The sequence below is a fragment of the Tachypleus tridentatus genome, chromosome 11 (genome assembly GCF_004210375.1).
Source record: "Tachypleus tridentatus isolate NWPU-2018 chromosome 11, ASM421037v1, whole genome shotgun sequence".
Lineage (NCBI taxonomy): Eukaryota > Metazoa > Arthropoda > Merostomata > Xiphosura > Limulidae > Tachypleus > Tachypleus tridentatus.
In genome coordinates this window covers 41,474,677-41,501,005 of record NC_134835.1, presented here as the reverse complement: position 1 = coordinate 41,501,005, position 26,329 = coordinate 41,474,677, and the positions used below count along the sequence as shown (strand labels likewise).

Sequence of the window (26,329 nt, the reverse complement as noted above, 5' to 3'; positions counted from 1 at the left end):
ATTTATTTTCTTCTAATAAAGTTCAGGATCATTAACAGAGATATATATAGTATATACCTAGTTGTCAAACAGCTATATGTGTTCTGGACATGACTGTCGAAATTGTATCATGGAAAAATGGGTGAAAATTGCTAATCCTGAAACTCTGTTAGGAACTTGTTAAAAAGTAGCAGCTATAAAACAGGGAGTTTAGGTTTTATGTCGGGAGATTACACAAAGGAACCTTGTTTGAAAATCTTACAATAATACACATAAATTTAGGTTTTTATGATGTTCGACAAAGAAAAGGCTATAAATCAACCTTCAAGTTGCATAAAACTAAGTGACATAAAAGTTGTGGGAAAACGTTTAACAACACCGAGTTTTTGAAGTGTGGGTGGAAAGTAGATAATATGCGAAGAATAGCTTGCAAATACGTTAGTGTTGAAATTGAGTGCACTGCATTATATACATATGGCTAGACATTGCGATCGAAATACTTCTCTTTTAAATAATTTTTTCCAATATAATTGGAAAGGGCCTTTGACGTTGTTAAAGACTGTCTGTAAATTGTGTATTGAATACAGGTGGTGTTTTAACTTAAAATGATTATTATCAGTATCCCTATCATCATACTCTCCTTATATTTGTACCCAAAGAACAAATTATCAGCGTATTTGATTGCATTTTAGAAACTTTCTTGGTAGCCATTTTAGATGTGGCGACCATTTTATATCTAATTAAATTGGCTGTACTTTTGAAAATGTTAATTCGTAATATGCTTCTTCAAATATTTTATCTAAAATGCACTTTTTATATACGTATTTGACAGCGTTTCTTGAACGTTTTTTATAGCAGCCAACTTTTGGTCATTTTGGAACGATGATCAACTGCCTAGCTCTAATTTATCAACTGTCATGCCACGTTTCATACTTTTAACTGACTATGTACAATTTTTCGCCATAATACTGGACAATAAGAATTTGTTAAGAGATTAGTTATTTTTACTTGTTGCTCATAGAACTGAACTTTTACTTACTTGAAGAGAAAGAGAGAGGCTGAGAGAGCATAACATTATTTACAAAGTTGTATAATGTCATCCCTCAGAGGGTGCATGCGTTACCTACATCAACCTTAGAAAAGTATAGGATAACTTACTCGTCAGTGGAAAAGATCTTTATCTATCTTTACGTAACATGTTCTCGTTTATGGCAATCTCCCCGTGAGAAGGATTTCTAATATCATGGGAGAATGACCCAGAAAGATAGTAAACTAGGATGAAAAGAGTTTAACCATTCTAAAACTTTCAATTATTCACATTACTAACTAAAAACGCCTATTATGTCTGTATACTAAATCCTGGTGGGCATGTTAACGCGCTATTTCCCAACATCACAATCTCCATTGTAAAACGTTTCTACAAAGGACACCAAAGTCAATATTACACCTTAGAAACTTTCTACGGGTTTTCTATCGTACGTGAACTTTAACTTCAAAGACAATAACGTGTTGCCGTAAACATAATCTTGTGCATAATTTGGTGCTATGGATGCATCATAAGAATAACGGTCACTTTCCACTACATTTAATTAAGGTAAATCAAGAATTGACAGCTGGTGCTATTGACTAGCTGCCAATATAATAAATCAGTTCAAAATTAGAGACAACAAGCATAGATAGACTTTAAGATAGACTTTTGTTTTTAAGAAATAAGCCCAAGTAAGTATATATACCTATAATTTTTTTCCTTTAAGCCTTTTTTAAAATAATATATCTTATTTTTGAGACAACATCCCACATTATAATTGCTTCAACTCTATATTGAGGTGGACCCGTACATGATAGATGTGTGTTGAGGTGGATTACTGTCAACACGTACTTCTCAACTGATAAATGATACAATTACGTATCATTACTACTTCTAACAATTATGGCACTGAATATTCATTTTTACAACAAAATGTTTAAAATAATAATATAACAGTTATATTTATATTTTTCATGTTAGAAACGCCTTTGAGTGAAATTGTCAAGAAGTTATTTTGTGTATCTGGAATTTCTAAAACATTCCTGTTTGTATATCTTAGAAAATTATAAAAAGATGTTTTTTCTAAACCTTAACACGCAGAAAAATTATTAGTAAAGTTTGTTAACCTACCATTAGAAAATGACAATTATAATTTTTGCCAATAGGAAAAAGGGAGCCATTACTGTTCGGAAAGCCAGTAGTATTGACAGTCTGTTAAACGTTTCAACCCAAAACACAGAGTTGTCTACCAGCGTAGATACTCAAGGAAACAACATAACCTCCAGTGGAGTTACTACCGGCGGACTGGTCGTACCTAATAATAAACATCTTACGTTTTCACCAAGTGTTCCAGCCCAACTAGAAAACCAAAAAAAGGCAGTTGTGCCTTTATCTCCTAATATGCCAAATAAACTAATCAAAGCGATTCCAGGTAAGTTACGTTGTAAGGAAATAATCGTTTCAGTGAATCAACTGTCATGCTAACGATATTTTAAGCGGATGTTGATAGATTTATAAGAAAATCTTCTAAAGGTAAAAATTAATATGAATGATTCTTAAGTGATGTTTAGAAAAAAATATATATAATGTGTCTATGTATAGCTAGTGGAACATGTTGCTTTTCTAATAGTTAGGCTAAAGCTGTGATATCTCACTCAAACTTTGTGTACAATTGAATTGAAACAACGTTAAGAGTTCGTTTGAAAAGTAATTCTCAACTGTTTATGACTTTTGCCTAAATTCGTAATTTGTTCGCTTGAGTAAATATTACTTCTTCCTTTCTTCGCTATTGGCATTCTTGGAAATGAACAAATAACATAACACTTGAATTAAAAATTCTAGTTCCCCCTAGCAGCATTCATGAATTTTGTTGTTATGCTATTCATTTAATATATTTTAAAACGTTAATAATGTTTCTGTATTTTTATTTTAAGTTGCTATTCGAATAGCTTCAGTATTGGAGTTTCAGTAGTTTTGTATTTGTGAATTCCATGTTCCTCTTTGGAAAATAATTTTTTATTTCAATGAATTACTTATGACTGTCTATAATTTAAAGTTTTCGAGAAAAACGTTAATCAACTTGCTAGTCATAAAATTCAGGTGTTCGTAAGAGCATTTAAAATCAGGTTTATGAGTTTTGAACGAGAAGATTGTTTGTTTGTCTTTTGAATTTCGCACAAAGCTACTCGAGGGCTATCTGCGCTAGCCGTTCCTAATTTAGCAGTGTAAGACTAGAACGAAGGCAGCCAGTTATCACCACCCACCGCCAACTCTTGAGCTATTCTTTTACCAACAAATAGTGGGATTGACCATCATATTATAATGCCCCCTCCCTGCTTAAAGGGCGAGCATGTTTGGCGCGACGGGGATGCAAACCCGCGACCCTCAGATTACGAGTCGCACGCCTTAACACGCTTGGCCATGCTGGGCCTTTGAACGAGAAAGGTACTTACTAATTTATGAGAAGGCTCGGCATGGCCAAGCGTGTTAAGGCGTGCGACTCGTAATCTGAGGGTCGCGGGTTTGCATCCCCGTCGCGCCAAACATGCTCGCCCTTTCAGCAGGGAGGGGAATTATAATATGACGGTCAATCCCACTATTTGTTGGTAAAAGAATAGCCCAAGAGTTGGCGGTGGGTGGTGATGGCTAGCTGCCTTCCCTCTAGTCTTACACTGCTAAATTAGGGACGGCTAGCACAGATAGCCCTCGAGTAGCTTTGTGCGAAATTCCAAAACAAACAAACAATTTATGAGAAAAAGGCTTGGTGTGAGTGCTATTCATAAGTAGGAAAATATAACGTGATTTATTGCAGTTAAGTGGAACACATCTAACCTTGGTTACAAGTGAACGGTGTTTTAATTTATTTTACTTGTTTATTTTTGTAGGAGTTCGGCAAGGCAGTGTGGATTTGTTGTTCGAAGGCCTAGCTTTAACTAAGGCTGAAAGAAAAAAGCTGGAAAAACTTAATAAATTTAACATTGATCTCCAAGGTAATATTTCTGTTTAGTTTTTAATTCACCGGAAAATTTTTGAAATATTAATTGAATTTTGTAATTTATATTAAAAATAAGGCACATTACCGTATGTTCTGTCTGATCTATTAAGATGAGGAATAATTCGTGAGCGTTTTTTCAAGCTAAACAAATATATTCATAAATGTAACGCTTTCGCAAAATATTTCATGTCATTTGGTAGATAATTTTTTTGCTCTAATAGATGGTGTGTTTGATTTTCATATGTCTTTAATTTTTGCTTTCATTTTCAGCTCATTAAATGGAATGTCAAGTGGACAAAATCGAGCATTTTCGACACCATCTGCTTTTCGCATTTAATTTCTTGCAATTTCGTTTAAAACAATGCATACTATATACCTAGGTATTACGTGAAATAAAGTATCATAATAAATGTTTTGGGTGTAATGTGTTCATGCATTGAAGTATTGTATAGTCTTGCATGTAATGCTTGAATGAAATTATTTAAAAACGCTCACGAATTATTCCTCAACCTAATAGAAAACGTCTCACTTCTCTGATGCAGTTTGAATGTTATTTGTGTTAATGTAATATTCAAATACTGTAGAGTTTATTCAACTTATATGTTTAATATATTTTGTATATTCGTGTTTATTTTAAAATATATTTGAGTATCATATAATGTTTCTTCATCACAAAAGGTTGTGTGTCGCTACGGATGATTAATGTAAGAAAAAGAAAACGTATTGGGCTTAATTGTTTTTAAATATTATTATCATGAAGTTATGCTTTAGTTACAATCCAGAATAGATCTTGTACACTATTGTTATCACTTCTCTTTTGTTATTCATTGTACCAATACTGTAATAATGAGTTGCATAATTGAAAATCTGTAAAATAAACCATCTGTTTAAAGACAAGCTCCTGTTTTGTTATGTTTTAAAGGCGAAGCTGCATAATAAGCTACGTGCATTGTGTCCAACGCGGGAATAGTACCCTAGATTTTGGTTTTATAAACTTTTACGTTTAATCACAAGAAATTTTTGAAGTAGAAATGTTTTTTTGTGTGTGGATAAGATTTTTTAATGTTTTTCATTGAAATCATGTTTTGGTACTGTTCAGCTTTTCTGACGTAAGAATCCATTGAAGATTTTTCTTAGACTTTGCTTAAGAAGCTGAGACAGTTTTCTTGTAAAACAATCTGAAGAATGTAAATATAATTATACAAATTATTAATATCGCTTTAAAAGAAAGGACCCGGCATGGCCGGGTGGTTAAAGCACTTGTAATCTGAGGGTGTGTGTTCGAATCTTCGTCGCATCAAACATTCTTGCATTTTCAGCCGTGGGAGCGTTATAATGTAATGGTCAATCCCACTATTCGTTGGTTAAAGAGTAGTCGAAGAGTTGGCGGTGGGTGGTGATGACTAGCTGCCTTCCCTCTAGCCTTAAACTGCTAAATTAGGGACGGCTAGCGCAGATAGCCCTGGAGTAACTTTGCGCGAAATTCAAAAACAAACTAAAAGAAAGAATTACGTACTGTTTCAGGACCCTAGAATTTCTGAAAATGTTTTAGAAAGTAGTTCATGAATTGTAGGAAATATGAGCAACGACATCTAAGGGAGAAAATTGTTTCGAGTTACAATAAGTAGTATAGGAGGAAGAGGTTTAAACAATGAGTCCTTTTTGTTTGTTAGGCCAAAGTATCTTGGGAAGTTGAATAATTGAATTAACTGATTAACAACAATCAACCTACAGCCTATGTAAAAAAAAAAAAAGTATATATATTTACTGTCAGATATATAGTCTTTAATGGTTTGTTTAACAAGACGGTATTATGTAGTCGGAAGGTTGGTATGGATTACTGTCAGTTGTTCCTCTGCAAACACTGGATTAGACTACGAGAGACTTTCTTTATTAGCAAGCCGTATTACAATGTCTTTGTTCATTAGCATCTTCAGTACGTTCTTTTCCGTATTAGGTATTTTGCCGAGTTTTGTACAATATCGGGTGTTTAACTATTTGATCTCTCGACCCACAAATAAAAAATGCTGACACTTTAAACTGGTCTTCAAAATGTGCCCTTCTGAAAGTGTTTCCAAGCAGGTCATTTGGCCGAACAGCTTACCGTTTAATTTCTTCTTTTGTTTTGTTTCCGCCACTTTTACCTCCTATAAATGTGAATCACAATTATAAACAATGTTGAAAGTGACCCCCATTGACATCACTACAGGCCAGGATCCTTCTTATTTTGTTTCTAAACACTGCTATCAGTTGCTGGCTTGAAATATACTGAATAAATGCTGTTATCGCTGCTTTCAAGTCATCCAGTGTGCGAGGACGATCTCGATACACTGCACATTTTGCTGCTCCCCGTAGATAAAAGTCTGGTAGATTGAGATCTGGTGAGCGCGGGGGCCATATGTCTTTAGAAATAATGCCGTCTCCTTTAATCATTCTATTAATAACCGCATAGATCTGTGAGATGTGTGGGCAGTAGCACCATCCTGTTGAAACCATGAGTAATTGATTTCATCACTTGTCATCTGACCGATGAAAGTGTGAAGAATCTCCGAACAATAGCGCTCGCTGTTTATTGTGTTCATAAAGAAAATAGGGCCAACAATTCGACGTCTGGAAATCTCAACCCACACACCAACCTTGAAATCATGTAGGGGTGTTTCGTGCAAACTGTGAGAATTATCGGATGACCACAATCTTGAATTTTGTGAATTAACGTAACCCGAGAGACGGAACCATGCTTCGTCGGTGAAAAAGGTCACATCCAACACATTAGCTGTATTCTCTTCGATAAATCGGTTAAACCATCTGCAATAGCGTATTCGTTTTTCATTATCAGTTGCTTCCAGTTCTTGTACCACCATTATTTTGTATGGGAAGAGTTTTAATTTCTTTCTGACGGCCTTATGAGCAGTTCCAAGACCAATATCATGCTGCTGAGCTAACTTTCGTAATGATTTTCAGAAATATCCAACAGTTTCTCCTCCGATAGCTTTGCTGGCCTTCCACAACGTTTGGCATCATCCGCTGATCCTGTTTCCCGAAACTTATTAACAAGGTTACGAACTGCATTGCGATGTGGAACAGGTGTATCTGGGAATTGTTCAGCAAATCGCTGTCGCATCACATCTGTGTATCTACCACCTTCTAGGAATACGTGTTCGACGAGCTATACACGTTCTTCAGTTGTTAAAACCATATTGGGATCAAAATCTGAAATATAATAACATATGATTACAAAACTGTACAATGACTTTCCGAACACCCTGTATGTGTGTGTCTGGGGTGAATTTCGAGCAAAGCTACTCGAGGGCTATCTACGTTAGCCGTCCCTAATTTAGCACTGTAAGACTAGAGGGAAGGCAGCTACTCTTCACCACCCACCATCAACTCTTAAGCTACTCTTTGAACAACGAATAATTGGATTGACCGTCACATTATAATGCATCCTGGCCCGGCATGGCCAGGTGGGTTAAGGCGTTCGACTTGTAATCTGAGGGGCGCAGGTTCGAATCCCAGTGACACCAAACATGCTCGCCCTATCAGCCGTGGGGGCATTATAATGTTACGGTCAATCCAATTATTCGTTGGTAAAAGAGTAGCCTAAAAGTTGGCGGTGAGTGGCGATGACTAGTTGCCTTCCCTCTAGCCTTACACTGCTAAAGTAGGGACGGCTAACGTAGATAGCCCTCATGTAGCTTTGCGCGAAATTCAAAAACAAACAAATAAATATTATAACGCCCCCACGGCTGAAAGCACGAGCATGTTTGGTGTGATGGGGATTCGAACCTGCGGTCCTCAGATGACAAGTCGAGTGCCTTAACCATCTAGCCATGTCGGGCCGTGTGTGTCTGTGTTGTTTCGAGATTGCTTAAATACGTTAGTTTACTCCTAGTTTTTCGCTCCAAACAATGAGAAAATTATCAACAGTTAACGTAATGTTGATTCTCGTGTTTCTCATTTATTTATTTCAGAGTTCAACTGTTTACTTGATACTAAGTTGCAGTTTTCTCATAAAAGGATATTTTCAATTTTTTAGCACTTTTTGTTGCTGTTGAACATGAAAATATTGAACGCGTACAAACAATTTTCGAAACAACTGATGTTGACATCAACAGGTAGGCGTTTCTAATAGTTCTGTAAGTTTCGAAAAGATTGGATAACTAATTGAATATAACAGTACGAAGGAAAGACCTACACCTTTATAATAATGTTTATTGTTTTTGATAAATAATTTATTTATTTTCTACCTGCGATACATGATTTCAAACTTTTTTCGTCATCGCACTATTTACTTATAAAAGTGTTAAAATTTATTTGAGATTATCCGTTTCTGTTAATTTGAAAAAAGACAACGTGCCGCCCCTAGTGACTCTGAAGACTTATAACGCTAAATATCAAATTTAGATACCCATGATGAGAACAGCATAAATAGCTCATCGTATAGCTTTATGATTAATAAGAAACAAACAAGCAAACAGTCAAAACATTTTGGAGAATGGTGTGTAGCAGAAGGATTTAAAGACATCAGTTAATTTCGATTTTAACTATGATTGTACCTTTGTCAGTGTTAAGCTGACTTAATTGCTTCACAGCTTTAATAATTTTATTAATTTCTGTTACGATTAAAATTAGATTTTTCTATTTATTTTTACCTTCTTTACACAAAGCAAAAGAAACGTTAAAAATCTTGAAAGCTTGGAAATATTTCTCTTGTTGATTGTTCGTGACTCTTTCAAAATTGAAGCCTTGTTTCTGGTATCTCTACAATGAATGATTCTTCTAAAAATCATAGTGTGGCTAAACTGAAAACAATAACATTTTAAACGTAATGCAGCACAGAGAATGATTCTTAAATAAGGAACCTGGTAAACTAAGTATCGCTGTATGTATAGCGACTTCTCTAAACGTGAAGAGCTTGATACACTGTTATATCACAGAATGACTTGTACAAACAAGAACTTGTTGACGTTAGTGTCAATACACAGAGCGGCTCTTGTAAAGGAAGAGATTTAGAAGCTTGATATTTTGCGTCGTTTAAAAACAATATCATTCGAATGATTCACGAAACTAACTGCGCTGAAATAATAGACATTTAAGTTACTCTAACAATTAACTATTTACTGTCAATATAGCCTGTACGAGATAGCTGAAAACAGAAATTTCTGTATTTGTTTTTTATGAAACGTTTGCGCTCTTAACTTTATATTCGTTGGGAAAGAGCTTATGGATATTAATTTAAGTTCTGTTTTGACTACTAATTATAAAGACTTAAACAGTAATAACATGAGGCTAATGAAGGATGACACCGTCTTCTTTGTTGTGTTTATCCAACAAACGTGGACCTCAGCAATGCCTTGTTGTTTAGACGCTCAACTAGCTATTTGGGGATCGCGAGATTGGGTCGGACACGATATCTGCTTGCTAATTGTTTATTTTCAAAAAGATACGTTTTTCCGAGTTGCTCATTGGTAAATCTTATAATACTCAAAATTTGGGTTTTAACATCTACAGTTGGCATAACACAATAGAGCTAAATACGGGGCTTTGCGCTTAACAACAAACAAACAAAACTTTCTAATTAATTTGTACGTTTTTAAATAATATCAATTCAAATCATCTTAATTTTAAAAAAATGTACAGTCATTTAATTATACAGTGTTAAATTATTTTAAATTACATACAGAATGATACTAGAAATGAATTTTTATTTTATTTTTAAACTAAAGCATCAGTTCTTCTGTCACAACTTATATAAGTGAATCTCAGTTAACAATAATAATGACAGTTAACATTTTGTGACATATTATGTAAATGCTAGATCTATTAAAACAAAATAATCCAGATAAATCTGTGATGAACTAAACATGGTTAGAAAAATGGTTGAAACATATTTGGAAACTTTACGCTTATAAACATTTTGTTGTTGTTGTATTTAAGATTTTAAACAACGGAAAGGAAGTACACACGCCACCTCTGTAGTTTTACAGGAAGCCTTGATGACACTTCTCCACCTCTGTAGTTTTACAGGAAGCCTTGATGGCACTTTTCACTAGTATGCCGCACCTGCTTATAATGATGTAGTGGTTGAACAAATGTACTAAAGCCAATAAATGTGCAATAAATTATCCTACTTTACACGTTTTGGATCGAATTAGGAAAGACGTTTAAAGTTGTGCATTCACTTTCAGACGTTTATTGTTGAATTTCATAGAAGATGCATTATGTGGTGTTTAGGATGCTGTACATAAAAGATTTCATTCACTAAAAACAAGCTCTTTGTTCACGTTCGTGACGTAAGTAGTGTGGACTGATGAGCTGAAATACTACTCTGCATATATTAACTGGATGTATATTATGAGTGCATTATAGTGGAGAGAGATGCACAGTAGCCGGTGATAAAAACTGCTTTACAGAAGTGGTATTTCATACCAGGTAATTATTCAGTCATGAAACCAAAGGGTTTACATCCCAATATAAATAGTGTATCAAACAACAGAATTTATACCTTTGCCAGTTGACGAAAGACATGGTATGTTCACTGTCAGTTTGCTAGTAGGCATTCTTGACCTTAGCACTGAAGAAATTAAGTTATTTCCAAACTTTAACATTATTCAGCTATACCTATGGACCCGGTATTTAAGTTTCTTTTTTACTGTATTTGGGTTGGAATACGATTTTAGTGTTTGGTCACTGAGCATGGAATACTATAAATATGAATTATGTACAAGATAGTGTTTTTATTCCTAAGTTACCTACTTTCCAGTTTCTTCAAAACGTAATACTCTGTAACAAGATAATATGAGTACTTTTTTTATGAGAAATGCATTTTTTTTCCTTATTAAGGTTAATAATAAATACATATTCTGCAATATTTCGGCTATGTCCTAGTAGCTTTGTTAGCCATCTTTTGTTCTTTACTTGACTTCAACATAATTGTTGCTTATTATTTCAAAACTCTAAGAAACGTCAAAGATACGTTATATCTACTTTATCAATGATTGTGTCCTTACTCTTTAGACAACCATACCTTTAGTTTCCTTTTGTAACTTTATATATTTCTCTAAATTTTACCGAATGCCTTGAGAGGAGTTTTGTAGATCAATCAAAACTTTATTCACTAGAGGATGTGGCATATCTCTCATTGTTTTAATTAATTTCTCTTTGTTTAAGAGTCACTTTGTCTCTACCCTTTCACTGACTGGTCTCTTATATTTGAGACAACATTTGTTAGAAGGAGACGTTGTTTAAACAAGAATCGACATGCTGTCTTTTACATGAGTAGTTTTCGAACAATACTTTCGCCATACCACCTTACATTTAAGTCGTTTAGAATGTATTTTACAGTTAAATATACTTACATTGTTCAGTAAGTAAGAACATATCAGCCAACTAATCGTGTTTTTGCATTTATTTCGATTTTTGAAACCTTAACTAAATCCGTACAATAGTTTAAATAATTTGTGTGGTTCCAGGGCCAATTCACCTTGTTTTACTCAGCTTTTGATTATCATAGTTAAATCATTATTTTATTTTTTTTTACGAAATTGGGCCTTACAGCTTTTAGAAATGTACTTTCATGATGTTAGAAAGTTAGATGAAAACGAAATGTATATTGTTTTATTGTAAGATCAAACAGAGTACCTAATCAGCAATTGATTCACCATTGTCTCTAGAGAGGTATTACTAGCAGTTGAAACGTTTGACGGTACTCGAGTGTCTTTGAACTCCATAATTAAGAAAATATTGAAGGTATTTCAGGAGAGATTACTAATCCGACAGAAAAAAAAAATCAATAGCTTTTGATGGCCGTATTCCCATGATAAACAAAGTCATTCTGCAAGTCGATGTCCATCGTCGTAATTTCGAGAAAATTTGTCACAATGAAGCTCGTGAAATGCAAATTATGACAGATTGTTTTTAACAATGATAAAGATTGTTGGTAAGAGGGAGTTCTGTTGGCAAAAATAAGTCTACCTATCTTCTTGTTTAAGTTACAAACAACCAGATAACTATCTGCAATTTGTCTTTCACCAATTTATATTTATATATTGTAGCACGTAACGCTTTATTAATTAATTATATTCTTTTATTTATTTCCTTTTAACCATGTACTATCTCAATAGCATAAATGGAGATGGCTTTACTCCACTGGACATTGCTTTGATGACCAACAGTGCCTCTATGGTCAAACTTCTCCAGTCACATGGAGGCAGAGAAAGCACGAAATGTGAGTTACTTACAGACTGTTATTTGTTTTTATAGAGTTCTTTCTCAGACTGCATAAGAATAATTTTGACTCGAAATTTGATAACATTTTTAGAATGTCATGACACTTATTTTAGATCAAATACCAACAGTTTAATTACAATTCTTATTTATATAATATTAAAATTCACCAAATATAAAACGTTTTTTCTTATACACAAACCAGATTGTAAAATTACGTTCATGTTTTTCTCTCCTATGCTTTGGAATTATTTTTATATTAATTATTTATTTTTCAATTTTTCATGGGTAAGTTTAGTTTAGTCTGAAAAACAAAATGTGCACTGGAGTATATGACCATAAAAAATAGTTTTGAAAGAACCAGACCCCCCACTGGCTCACTGGAAAGTCTGAGGACTTATAACGCTAAAAAATCGATTTCTCACACTATCGGTAGATATGTTACAAATAGTGCATTGTGTAGCTTTGCACTCAAGAATAAATAAACTTATGAAACAACCTCTTGCTTAAAACGATGAACAGGACATTTACGTTAGAAAATTCATTCCATCCATCACAAATACAATCGACGTTTTTCTTTAATTTCACTTACAGCAACGAGATACAAGGAAACTCTGTTTCTGTATAATAGAAATAGTTATTTTTGTAACAGGTTTTGTATACTTATCCTTGTCATATTTCCAGTTCCCACCAAGGAGTGTCGAAGTAGACATATCAATGCTCTGGTTGAAGAGGCAGAGCGTTATATTGAAGAATTAAAATCTTGTCTGGTTAGTGCTTCCACCAACACCAGCTTCACAGCTCCCCTTCTTAAGGTAAGATATATCCGACAGGGGTCGTGCTTACCATATTTTAGTTGCTAACAAAAGAAAGGTTTAATTTAAGGAACTATATAAAAGAATAAAGTTTTAGTTTAAATATGTAATAATTTCGATAATTTGTTTTAAATTTTATCTTGGTATTCGAATTATGTGGCAAAGTAATTAAAGCTTTTTTGATGTTACATAAAGTCATATGTTGTAGATTTTCTCCTTACCTGTTGTTTCTCTAGTTGTTATAAAGTAGAGAATTAAGTTTCTTTACTTGGAAAGATCTCTTAATTGAAGGTTATGTGATGTTATCCTATTGGCTGCCACAGGAAAAGGAACGGCAACTCACACTTTGGCAGAGACGTTACGAACTACTGAAGAAAATGAGAACAGGATTTGAACAAATACGTAAGTTTTAATGTTTTAGAGATGTTTGAAATGTAAAGGAAGAAGCAGATGTTCTGTAAAGTTTAAACTGCTGTACGTTAATAAAAACCACACAGAGAATAAACACACACAGAATAAATACACACAAAATAAACACACACAGAATAAACGCACAAGAATAAACGCTCACAGAATAAACACACACAGAATAAACACACAGGTTAAACACACACAAAATAAACAATCACAGAATAAATACACACAACATAAACACACACACAGAATAAACACTCACAGAATAAATACATACAAAATAAACACTCACAGAATAAATACATACAAAATAAACACACACAGAATAAACACTTGCAGAATAATAACACAGAGATTAAACACTTCCCAAACAAACACACACAAAATAAACACACACAGAGCGTAAACACTCACAGAATGAACACACACACAGAATAAACACAAACACAATAAACACTCACATAATAAATACACACAAAATAAACACACAGAGAATAAGCATTCACAGAATAAACACTCAGAGAATAAACACACACACAAAATAAAATAAACACTCACAGAACAAACACTCATAATAAAACATTTGATACTTTCTAGTCTGCAAATTGTCCCAAATCAGGAAATATTTTTTATTGAGTAAAACAACTAAAGTAATCCATCAGCATTAAAGTAATGCAAATGCCACCTGAGAAAATATAGGTAAATATTAAATTTTTGTGGCCTTTTATACATTTATGTATATAATATTAAATAACAGACCATCCAGCAAAAGATAAGTTTAAGAGCAAGGTAAGTAAAAGTAATATCAAGAACATAGTTTATAAAGAAGTAGTATGTTTAAAACATTAATTTTGAATGAGGAATTCCTAAAGTTCAATAATAATCTCTTAAGCATATGTATTAAATGTTGAGATATATCTTAATGTGAAATACCTTCACAAGACATTTTTAACTTATTTAGCTTTCTCTTTATTTGCTTGTTATTTAGCAACTCATTGAAAAAAATTAAGTTTAATAAGGTTTAACCATGTGTTAAACTTAAAACGTTACTCAGATTTCCCATGATTTTCTAGGAATACCAGACCCACCTAAATTAGTGCACCTCGAGGTAGCTGGAACTGATTCCTTGAAAATAAAGATCGAAGAATCACAGACAGCAAAAATTCCAGAAACATCTGTAACCAAGTACAAAGGTATCAAGTCTTTAACATCCATAATCTACTTACATAGTAAGTTTAAGTGTAACATGGATGTTTGGTGAAACAGACTCACATTCTCAATCATCATATGTTCCTAAAAACTTTATATTTGACTTGGGCTTGTGGTTACAAAATTCATATCTGACTTCTGCATGTTGCTTAAAACTTCATTTTTGACTTGGACCTGTGGTTAACAACTTTATGTTTGACTTAGACCTTTGGTTAAAATCTTTATGTTTGATTTGGACATGTGGTTAAACTTTTCATGTTTAACTCAGACATGTTGTTAGAATTTCATGTTTTACTTGGAATTGTGGTTTAAAACTTCATGTCTGACTTGGACGTGTTGTTAAAAGCTTCATGTCTGACTTTGGTGAATTGTTAAAAATTTTGTTTGACTTTGACTTGTGTTTAAAAACGTTTGAGATTTTCCAACGTCAGTCTGTCTTCTTCCATATTCTTGTTTGTTTGTAGTACTTATAATAAATTATTTTTAAAATCATTTTTATAATAATTTTTCATACTTTTATTTACATAAAAGATGCAACATCAAATTCATTATTTATTTGTAAATGTCCAAATCATAATAACTATGTAATAAACGGAAAGCTTTAAATTTCAGACTACACACTATTAAACAAAGCAGTACAATTATTTAGATAACTATAAATCAATTTCCAGAATATAAACTGATTTAACCTATACTGTCAATGTTTTTCCATGTTAATTATGTTTTCAGTGTGAATGAAACGAACCTTCTTGCTGTGCTTGTTTCTAATTGTACATCATTTTATCTCCTTTAATTTGACTATTTGAATATTTTCGATTAATTTTCATTTAATAAATGATATAGTACTTTATAGTAGCACAATAACTCTACTTGCATTTACTCATTTTTGATCAATTTTTCTGATAAAATACAATAATATTGGTTATTGGTATACATTAAAGTAAGTTTGTGTCTTCTTTATTAACCAGTTGAATGTAGTGATGTGGAAGACTTCAGTTCCTTGGTGACATCTCAAGAAGTTACAGATATACAGAGGTTGGAAGTGGTCATCACGAATTTAGTTCATGGTTCAACGTATTATGTCCAGGTGGCAGCAGGGAACAGTAAAGGATTGAGTAGTTATCAGAAAACTTCTCCGATTTCTGCTGTTCCTTCCAGTAAGTTTTATCTGTACTTACTTGTTATTGTTCCACTGTAGCCATAATTATCTCTTACTGTTCCAGTGCAGCTATATTTATGTGTTATTTCCACTATACCTACACTTATCTGTTATTGTTCCACTGTAGCCATAATTATCTCTTACTGTTCCAGTGCAGCTATATTTATGTGTTATTTCCACTATACCTACACTTATCTGTTATTGTTCCACTGTAGCCATAATTATCTCTTACTGTTCCAGTGCAGCTATATTTTTGTGTTATTTCCACTATACCTACACTTATCTGTTATTGTTCCACTGTAGCCATAATTATCTCTTACCGTTCCAGTGGAGCTATATTTTTGTGTTATTTCCACTATACCTACACTTATCTGTTATTGTTCCACTGTAGCCATAATTATCTCTTACTGTTCCAGTGCAGCTATATTTTTGTGTTATTTCCACTATACCTACACTTATCTGTTATTGTTCCACTGTAGCCATAATTATCTCTTACTATTTTTGTGTTATTTCCACTATACCTACACTTATCTGTTATTGTTCCACTGTAGCCATAACTATCTCTTACTGTTCCAGTGCAGCTATATTTATGTGTTATTTCCACTATACCTACACTTATCTGTTATTGTTCCACTGTAGCCATAACATCTCTTACTGTTCCAGTGCCTGTTATTACACTTATCTGTTATTGTTCCATTTTAGCTAACTATCTCTATCTGTTCCATTGTTCGATTTGATGTGTTATTTCCACTATACCTACACTGTTATCATTTCACTGTAGCTATACTTGTCTGTTATTGTTTCATTTTACCTATACTTATCTGTTGTTTTCCATTGAAGCTATACTTATCTGTTGCTTTCCATTAAAGCTATACTTATCTGTTGCTTTCCATTGAAGCTATACTTATCTGTTGTTTTCCATTGAAGCTATACTTTATCTGTTGTTTTCCATTTTAGCTATACTTATCTGTTACTGTTCCATTTTATCTATACTTATATGTTATTTTCCATTGTATCTATACCTATCTGCTATTGTTCCATTTTGGCTATGCTTATATGCTATTGTTCAATTTTAGCAATACTTATATTTTATTGTTCCATTGTAGAATAGGAAAAACTCTGTAATGGCAATGCACTTCAATAGTTATTTCAACAAATCAACAATAAAAGAATGCTTGGAATCTAAATATAAAACAAGTTGTGTTCCACTTTCCCTCCATAAAGTACAAAGTGAACGTAAATGAATTGTAAGTTTGTAGTATGTAAAAGAAAAACATTAGTTTTCTAATATAGATACTGTTACGTTACTTGGAAGTAGGAAGGTAATAGTTGATAGACATATATATTCTTAGTGTGATTAGTTCTGGTAATACCAAAGGATTTTATGAAGATATTTAAAATAACATTATAATAATTACTTCATTGGTTCAGAATTTAAAAAACCAGAGATCAACCGCATTTCATAACGATTCTATTTTTAAGTCTGAAAGTTAAGGTTAACTATTTGTTCCACAGTATTCATGGGCGTTTTATTTTTTCGAGAGACATGAAATAATATACTTTACATAGTTCCATTGCCTAAATACAGAAGATCAAAAGTATTAAACAAATTACTTTTATGATATGAAAGTTTAGCGGTTTTCTGCCTGTTTCAGTTCAATGACCGACAGTCATGTTTTCATATCGCACACTTTAAAACCAGAATAAAATATAAGCATAGTAACTGCCATAATTGTGTTCAAAGTTAAAAGTATAAATTTTTAAAAGACTTAGCTTATCGTTTTATAGTTTAGTAAATTTGTTTTTGTTTTGTTTTCACTTTTATCTCTGGGTTTTCAAACACAGAATTTCTTAGTAATCGTTTTGCTAGGGAGAAAAAAATATCGCTCCAGATGCAGAATGGCTTGCTTAAAGCTTAATCAAACATAAACAAAAACAGGATATGTGAAGAAGTAGTTCGGATCTAAGAAAAATGTGGAAATTGTTTATTTTTAACCGGTGGGTCAGTATAGGGACTTGAAAACGAAAATCTATATGTCTACTACTGTACTAGGCTACTAATCAGTTTCATACTCGTTGTCATGGTTAATATTTTATTTGACAAATCTACTTGTTCGTCGAAAAACTTTAACTCAAAATGTTCGTTTATTTTACCGATAATACTAGCACACCAGTCAATGATTATACCCAATTTAGTGGGTGAGTAACATTAACTTCTGTTTTGTGAAAATAACTTTGGGATAGAAAAAAGGTAAAAATATGACTTTAAATTACTTAAAGAAAATACACGTTAAAGTTATTTGCTTCATGAACCGACATTTTCACACACCAGTATTCAATAGCTGACGACGATATTGCTTTATGTCTGTTAGTAACATTATGAATACTTCCTTATAGGAGAAATATTACACACCTTCTTGTAAACTGTATTATTGTTATATTCCTTCTATCTTACAGTTACATAAAATACCCTTAATCCGTATTAATACTATTTTCTAATGCCAGGCTGGAGAGATCTTGACAATAGAGAGGCAAGGGGAGTAGGTCAGCTAAGAAAACTGGATGACCTGTTTCATCAGATCATTAACTCCCGGCCTGCTCATGCAGCAGAAGTTAAAGGTATGATTTTGTTTCATTGTTTTTAGTAAGTATATCAATCGCCATGAAAATTCGTCTCTAAACTTGTAATGTGGATATTTTCCTAACCCTAAGTAGTTTCTTTTTCTAATGCAATACGGAAGTTCTTTGTTTATCACAAAAAATAAATGTTACACTAAGTAATGATTATATTGTTGCGCGTTATAATGCTTATTAAGCAGAGTTTGGTAACAGCTGCGAAATGAAAGCATGTAATTGTAAAAAAACAACATAAAAGTAAGAAGAACAAGATAAAACGGCACACACTGATACTGCTGTTTCAATGTCTCTTTAATGAATGGTGGTTCCATTTTACGTTTGAAGTGCTTTTCAAAAACACAGCGAAATGAAAAATTCCACCTCTTCCTCAAAAACAGCTTGTATGATATAGTTGTTTAATTTCAACAATAGTATTACTTTTAACGTTGAAATGACTTTGCCACGAATGAAAAAATCTGAATGCACACGGAAGAAAATTAATATTGTGTACAAGATGGACAACGTTAAAAGTAAATCTCTCACAATATTTAACAATCAGTCTTTATGTGGAACAAAGTGAATTACAAAACACGTTTTCCCGATGTATAAATGAAAACATTTTGTCAATTCGAACTGACCATAGAGATAAATAGTTCGATGTTTGACGGTTTTTTTTATAATTTTAATTGTAGTTTCAACAGAACCATCAGACACACCTCACCAACAACGTCGTCAGATGAAGAAAAGTATTAAGAATTTGTTCACCTCAGCCCCAAACTTTCAGAAAAACATGAAAAGGTAAGTTTGGCTCTTAAATATCTTCAGTTCTTTAAATTTCATATCAATATTCATTTAATATGCAATTTAAAAAAAATAATCACTTCTTTATAAACCAAAGTAAGTGATTTGCAAGCCAGCCAATCATTTTGATGCATTGTTTTTGTCACCAATCAGAGTATGGTTAAGTGCTGAATATCACTAAATTCAAACATGGAACTTTTAAAATACTATACAATATTTATAAATATCTACTAAAACCAAGTAAACTATTTAATAATTTATTCTAATAACCTAAAATCACTTCCCAAAGATAGCTGCAACAATAATAATTACTTCTATAGCCTCCATTTTTTAAGCCAAACATTTCTAAAAATTTGTATTGTTATTTAGCCTGAATGAATATTGGATTAACGTAACGGACGTGACCTAAATCTCTGCAATATCAGGGTCACTTGTTGTTTGTATCATTTCAGCTTCTTGACTCATGGAATGATTTTTTGCAATAATGAACTCCTTATCTCAGCTAAGCTTTGTCTTTTAAAGTCCAGCTAATTTAAGTTCTCCCATGTTTGGATAAATTTATATTGCCCCACCTATCTAGTTGGACTCTTGAACTCATCCTAAGTATACCGTCTTGTAACTGGTTGATTTCTTATAGTTCACAATTTTTGCACTGATAACAGTTTCCTTTTCCCTTGGTCTTTTAAGAACAGTATTTATTTTCTAAAAAGCTTTATACGCAGTCCCGGCCATATATTCTTTTATGTTGCAAGTGAAATAGCTAATATCCTGTGGTTTACTACTTCGATTGTGAGAAACAAAGTGTCTAATTAATCCTTTGAGCATTTTTAGACCGCTATCAGAAGGAACTAGTGTTTTTACACGATTTGAAACAGCAGTCTTATCATTCCAGGACTTTACTTTTTGTTGTTTATTTACGTCTTCAGTCAGTTTTATCAACTGAATAGCTTCCCTTAAAGAAATACGCATATTGCTTTAGTCTGATTCACATATATTCATCCACTAAGACACGTTTTAAACGGTCGCGTGTCAATGAATCCGACATGTCACATGAAACGCCAAAAAGATCAATCTAACAAATCTTACCAAGTCTTCAGAGAGTTTGGTTAAGGTTTCCTGATTCTGCTCCTAAACTTTACATCAGAAAACTTTTTCTAATGTAACAAAAAAGTTTCATACTATGGTTTATGATGGCTGGTAGTCGTTACAGTTACAACTATATTTATAATGCGCAGCAAAAGAAATATCTTGTCATTCATTTTGAAAACTGTTCCAAACAACGTGTAACATCCTTCTATGGTAGTTTTACATCATAACCTGTTAGTTTTTTTTTTTTTTTGTTGGGCAATGGTGTAGCTGGAGTTAATAAAGTAATCTTGCAGTGGTTGTAACAGGTATCGACCAGATTAATTCTCCTATTATGTGGTACTCCATAGTTTTGAACACAAACCCTTCTCTCTATAATGAAAAACGTTTGTTTGAAGTCAACGTAGCAGATATATAGATCTTACACCAACTCAAATTTCTTTTCTATTATCTGTCTGATTGCGCATGTCTGATCGCAACAGACTCTCTTTAACTTGAAACTTCTCCGTGGTGCCTGAATTTTTGCTCAATAGAACACTTGTGAGAATTTTTTTTTTTAATTTCGCGCAAAGCTACACGAGGGCTATCTGTGCTAGCCGTCCTTAATTTAGCAGTGTAAGACTAGAGGGAAGGCAGCTAGTTATCACCAACCACCGCCCACTGCCAACTCTTGGGCTACTCTTTTACCAACGAATAGTGGGATTGATCGTCACATTACAACGCTCTCACAGCTGAAAGGGCGAGCATGTTTGGTGCGACCGGGATTCGAACCCGCGACCCTCAGATTACGAGTCGAACGCCTTAACCCACCTAGCCATGCCGGGCCAATGTGAGAACTTTACCAGCTGCACTTTGAAAACTTATCCTAATATTATTATTGTTCTACTATGTATTGCCTTTCTTGTGTAATGGTCTGATAACAATTCCACTCCAGTCATCCAGCCCACAGCTAGTACAGCGGTAAGTCTACGAATTTACAAATCAGGGGTTAGATTCCCCTCGGTAGCTCATCAGATAGCCCGATGTAGCTTTGCTATAATAAAAACGCAAATCAGTCATCCAGTGTTCTCCACACTGTCTATATCATTCTTATTACTTGTTATATTAGTTATTCCCATCTAAACTTACACAGTTCAGCGAACACATTATGAACTCCTGATTTTTCACCTGTTTTATGGCTTTCATAACTTCCTCCTCACGTTCTTCTCAGGGTCTATATCTACCACTTTTAGGTCTTATGTTGTTTACAGGGTTATATCCGTGACTGAAGCTTTTCACCATTTGACAATGCTCTTTCCAACAATTAATATTGATCCTCCAGTTACGTCTGGCTATCTAATGTTCTCACACGGTCTAAACTAATTAAATTTCCTACACCTTTCTAACTTGCTATTTTAATTTGTGTTTTTTTATAGTAAAGCCACATTGGGCTATCTGGTGAGTCCACCGAGAGGAATCGAACCCCTTATTTTAGCGTTGTAAATCCGTAGCCTTATCGCTGTACCAGCGGGGATACGCTATTATAATCTAAAGAAAAGATTCTATAATCATACTTTATGACCTCGTCTTCCATTTTCTAATTAAAAATATTCATTATTATTATTATCACGTTGTTTAACTCGTAACTTCTTTTCTAATCCTGTTCTCAGTTCTCGACTGCTGTTGTCTTTTGTTTCTACTTTGTAACGAATCTTCAAATCTTATTTGCCTGCTTTTTACTTTCCTGTGATATAAATATACATTATTTAATTATTGTTTATTTTCCTGTGATAATCCTAGAATTAGAAAAATCGCAACCAATACCCTTGAATTAGCTTCAATATTACGTAATTAAACCAAATGTATTCAACTTTATGTGTTATTGCTTATATAAATAAACATTATATTCTTATTTGCGACATTATGTGTGTGTATGTAACAAAATAAAAAACATAAAATTAAATTATATATTTTGTACAGTACTCTATTTCAATCGGAAACTGAACGACATGTTTGCTCGTTGTTAAGCCCAAAGCTTCACTATGAGCTACCTGCGCTGTGCCTATTATGGTATCGAATTTTGACAACGTTAGGCTGTTGATTTACCGCTGAGCCACCGAAAGCTATCTAGATTGTTTGGTTTGTTTTGTTTTTAATTTCGCGCAAAGCTACTTGACGGCTATCTGCGCTAGTCGTCCCTAATTTAACAGTGTAAGACTACAGGAAAGGCAGCTAGTCATCACCATCCACCGCCAACTCTTGGGCTACTCTTTTACCAACGAATAGTGGGATTGACCATCACATTATAACGTCCCTATGGCTGATAGAGCGAGCATGTTTGTTGCGACGGGGATTCGAACCCGCAACCCTCAGATTACGAATAGATCCCCCTAATCACCTGGCCACCCAGGACCCTCAGCAGTAATACGAATTTGTGTATAAAGCATTCTGGGGATATATATCTTAATGGTAACTAGATTGCTCTGCTGCTTATTCGAACTAATAGTGATGTTTTTGGATATAATGTTAATAACAACTCGCTAGATCTCGTCAGTTTAGCTTGCAAAATTATAGTTTATAATTATTTACAGTACTTTAAGTTTTCCAAACATATTAAATAAAAATAATTAATAAAATTCTAAACTTAACAAATTAATCTGAAATTTGTATGCTTATGGCAAGGCTGCTAAGGTTATCCATCGCCTACACTAATTTTGATCTGAGGATCACAGGAGAGGCAGTCAATTGACAACACTCATTGTCAAACCACAGACTGCTATTTACCAACGAAAGAAAAGGCTGAAGAAAAGGGGAGCATGTTCAACGCCAAATTTAGATCCTGCAACCTGCTTTTATGAGTCAAACGCCCTAACTATTAAGTCATTCAAGCTCACATATTTATTTATCATTGAAAATAGGAGGTTTTTAAGCCATAAAATATTTTTAAATCAAGCAATATGTGATTGTTTATACATCAATAAATTTATTTATCAATCTTACGTGTTACGATTTCAAACAGCCAGAAAGTTTAATTTTAATTTCGAAGTTAATTAAATGTCGATATGCCTCAAATTTATGATATTTGCCAACAAGATTGATACATGCAATTTTATTTCTTAACGCAAATATATTTTCATATACAAACAAAAATACAATTTATAATAAAGGTTGTTACAAATAATGATTTATATACAAAAGTTTTACAAACTTACAAACAATGCTAAGTCTTCTATCATGTGTTGAACTGAATATTTTATAGATGGTTCAAGATGAACGAAATACTTCTGAGTTGATATTGTTACACTTCGTTTAATGGCTAGCCTCACGTCATTTACAAGCAGACTTTTCTCCGACGAAAATATCTAATGTCCTCGTAGAAATACTAAGGTCCGAAGTTAATTCTCTGAAGTTTAAAGGTTTACAATGTTCGAAATCTTTAAACGTTCCTCGTCAAATATCTATAGTTTTCCGATTATTATGCGTTTATCACAGTTATAGCTTCTGAGGTTTATAGTTTACAAACTTCAGTAAACCAAAAATATTAAATGTCTCTTGATGAGTCGATTTATAAACTTTAGGCGAAGTTCTCGAAAGTTCTGTTAACAACAATGTAAAACATATATTGGTGATTCTTACACTCGGGAATCTACGAATTTAGAGAACAAGCGGAGCTTCTACAATATAAATTGCATGCATTTATATATATATATATATATATAAAAACTGAAACAAATATGGATATTAAAATAAATACATAATGCTAAATCCGTTACAATCTACTTATCTGTCTTATATACTTATAATGTGGATTAAAAGCAACAAAATTTTTACCTTTCAGAGGAGTTTATCTAGCTTGTCTTTTCTACCACGAAGATAAAATCTTGGTAACAACTGAACAAATGATACCTGTCTTGGAAGTTGATGAATCTTATCCCCCATTTCTTCATGCGCACTTTCATTGGCTGATGAAGGTAATGAAAATTTAAAAAGGCAATTTTTTACCAGATTCAGATAATTTTTGTTAGTAAGTTACTTATTAAAATGTTATCATCCATGTAATATATTTCTACATTTTAGAAAGCTTATATCTTAGTTTATACTAAAATTTTACATTTCGCCATTAAATAAACAATAAAAAATGTACCAAACGTTGTATCAATGTTTATTGTTAATTAATTTTTAAAATTGTGTGTAAAAGTAAAAGAAAAATGTTATAGACTTCAATGATTGACATTTGAATCCATAACTAAAATAACATTTAGTTATTTTATAGATTGTTTATTAAACGTTCTATAAAATAGAACGTTTGTATTTATTTATCTCTAAATACAATTTAGAGGATTATTAAAATGTTATCATCCATGTAATATATTTCTACATTTTAGAAAGCTTATATCTTAGTTTATACTAAAATTTTACATTTCGCCATTAAATAAACAATAAAAAATGTACCAAACGTTGTATCAATGTTTATTGTTAATTAATTTTTAAAATTGTGTGTAAAATTAAAAGAAAAATGTTATAGACTTCAATGATTGACATTTGAATCCATAACTAAAATAACATTTTGGCGCATTTAATTAACTTATTTATTTTTGGAAAGTAAGAACCCTAAAAATATATATATCAAATACAATGGACGCCTGAGAAATTAGAAATAAAATTGCATTTATTTCCTAAAATTACCAGCATAAACTGTTTCACATAAAATACATTCATTTGCGGCATTGTATAGTTTCTCGTTGAAATCCTTTTAGCGCAAACATACACATTGGACTTATCTACAATTAATTCATCGCGATTGAGGATACAAACCTCAGCTTCTAGAATTGGAAGTCCCTAAATTTACCACTGACTGGCTCACTCTTTGAAACATGAAAAGTTGATATGAATACTTTTACATTTTCACTTTAAAAAATGAACCTTTCCGAACTTTGTATTAGAAGAAACAAAGAATAGTTTAAACCTTAGTTAATATGTTATACATTGACCTTCATGACAACAATTTCAGGTTGCATGTACATGGGAAGATGTCAAAACTCTTCGACAGGATATGGAAAAAAGTCACAGTGCCTCAACTCTTCACTTTCGGAGTAAATTACTGCAAGCCATCGAACAGATGCAGGTTAGAGACTATCAGTTTGGTTTTAAATTATCTAATACACTCGAAGTGTTTCTCGTTGACTCTTAATATCTTATTGGCATAAGCTGTAAAATAGTTTTTGTAATCGTTTAAACATATGTGAATATATTGTTAGGCTGCATTAGGTACCCGTGACATTGGACAGCTGTTTTACAAGCCGTTTAAGGATACTGAAGGAACTCTTGTCATAACGACCGTTAGATATGTCAGCGATCTCAAAAGTCAAAAGAACTTGTCAGTTAGATGGCTTCCGTTATCAAAAATTCAGCGCACACTTCCATCCGTCAATACTAGTGATTATGGTGAAGCGCCATCTGTTAGCGAACAGTTACTCTCATCTCTTCAGGTAGGTTGTGCCGTGGAGTTAACCATTCTTACAAGAATAAGACAATTAAAAAAAAAAAATAAATGTCAAGTTTTGTATTAGAGCATTTTTAGTTTACAAGTACATTCATAAAACATATTTGTTGAGCCCCGATAACACCAAATAGTTACAGGGTGTTTCGCTTCTTGAAAGTAAAATAAACAAAATGAGGTGAATTTATTTAAGCTCGTTCTTAGAACAGTCTGTTTGATGTCGATTCGTTTTTTTTAAACTCACTGTACTTTTTATATGAATTGATAGAAGTATTTCAACCAGCTTGAGGAGTATAAATCATTTGAACTCAAAAAAGTAGGATGAATAAATTAATTAATGAAGCATTTTAAGATAATTTCGTTTTACCGACAATTAGTAACGTATCTCATGCACTATCTCCACCAGTACTTCAAGAACGTGAATGCACGCGCAATAATATTATACTGTATCAAAGTAAGGCCGAATTATATGTGCATGTCAAAGAAGTAGTAATAATGTTTAAACAAGAAAATTTGTTTTAAC

At 32.9% G+C, this 26,329-nt stretch overlaps 1 protein-coding gene and 1 long non-coding RNA gene across 6 annotated transcripts in view; one reads left to right on the top strand and one right to left on the bottom strand.

Moving 5' to 3' along the window:
• Positions 1-26,329, top strand: part of LOC143232016 (ankyrin repeat and fibronectin type-III domain-containing protein 1-like) — a 196,293-nt gene that overhangs the window by 163,262 nt on the left and 6,702 nt on the right. For all 5 annotated transcript variants that reach the window (XM_076467000.1, XM_076466998.1, XM_076466996.1 and 2 more), the window contains 13 exons: positions 2,173-2,438; positions 3,892-3,996; positions 8,038-8,116; positions 12,125-12,228; positions 12,912-13,042; positions 13,366-13,444; positions 14,530-14,649; positions 15,634-15,822; positions 18,330-18,443; positions 19,133-19,238; positions 24,145-24,277; positions 25,318-25,431; positions 25,565-25,795. In XM_076467000.1, the coding sequence (XP_076323115.1) occupies positions 2,173-2,438; positions 3,892-3,996; positions 8,038-8,116; positions 12,125-12,228; positions 12,912-13,042; positions 13,366-13,444; positions 14,530-14,649; positions 15,634-15,822; positions 18,330-18,443; positions 19,133-19,238; positions 24,145-24,277; positions 25,318-25,431; positions 25,565-25,795 (1,771 nt within the window). The remainder of the gene's footprint in view (positions 1-2,172; positions 2,439-3,891; positions 3,997-8,037; positions 8,117-12,124; positions 12,229-12,911; positions 13,043-13,365; positions 13,445-14,529; positions 14,650-15,633; positions 15,823-18,329; positions 18,444-19,132; positions 19,239-24,144; positions 24,278-25,317; positions 25,432-25,564; positions 25,796-26,329) is intronic.
• On the bottom strand, positions 12,788-13,412 carry LOC143232018 (uncharacterized). The gene is made up of 2 exons (XR_013017335.1): positions 13,264-13,412; positions 12,788-13,086 (listed from the first exon to the last, which is right to left on the bottom strand). It is a non-coding gene; the product is annotated as an uncharacterized LOC143232018 (long non-coding RNA).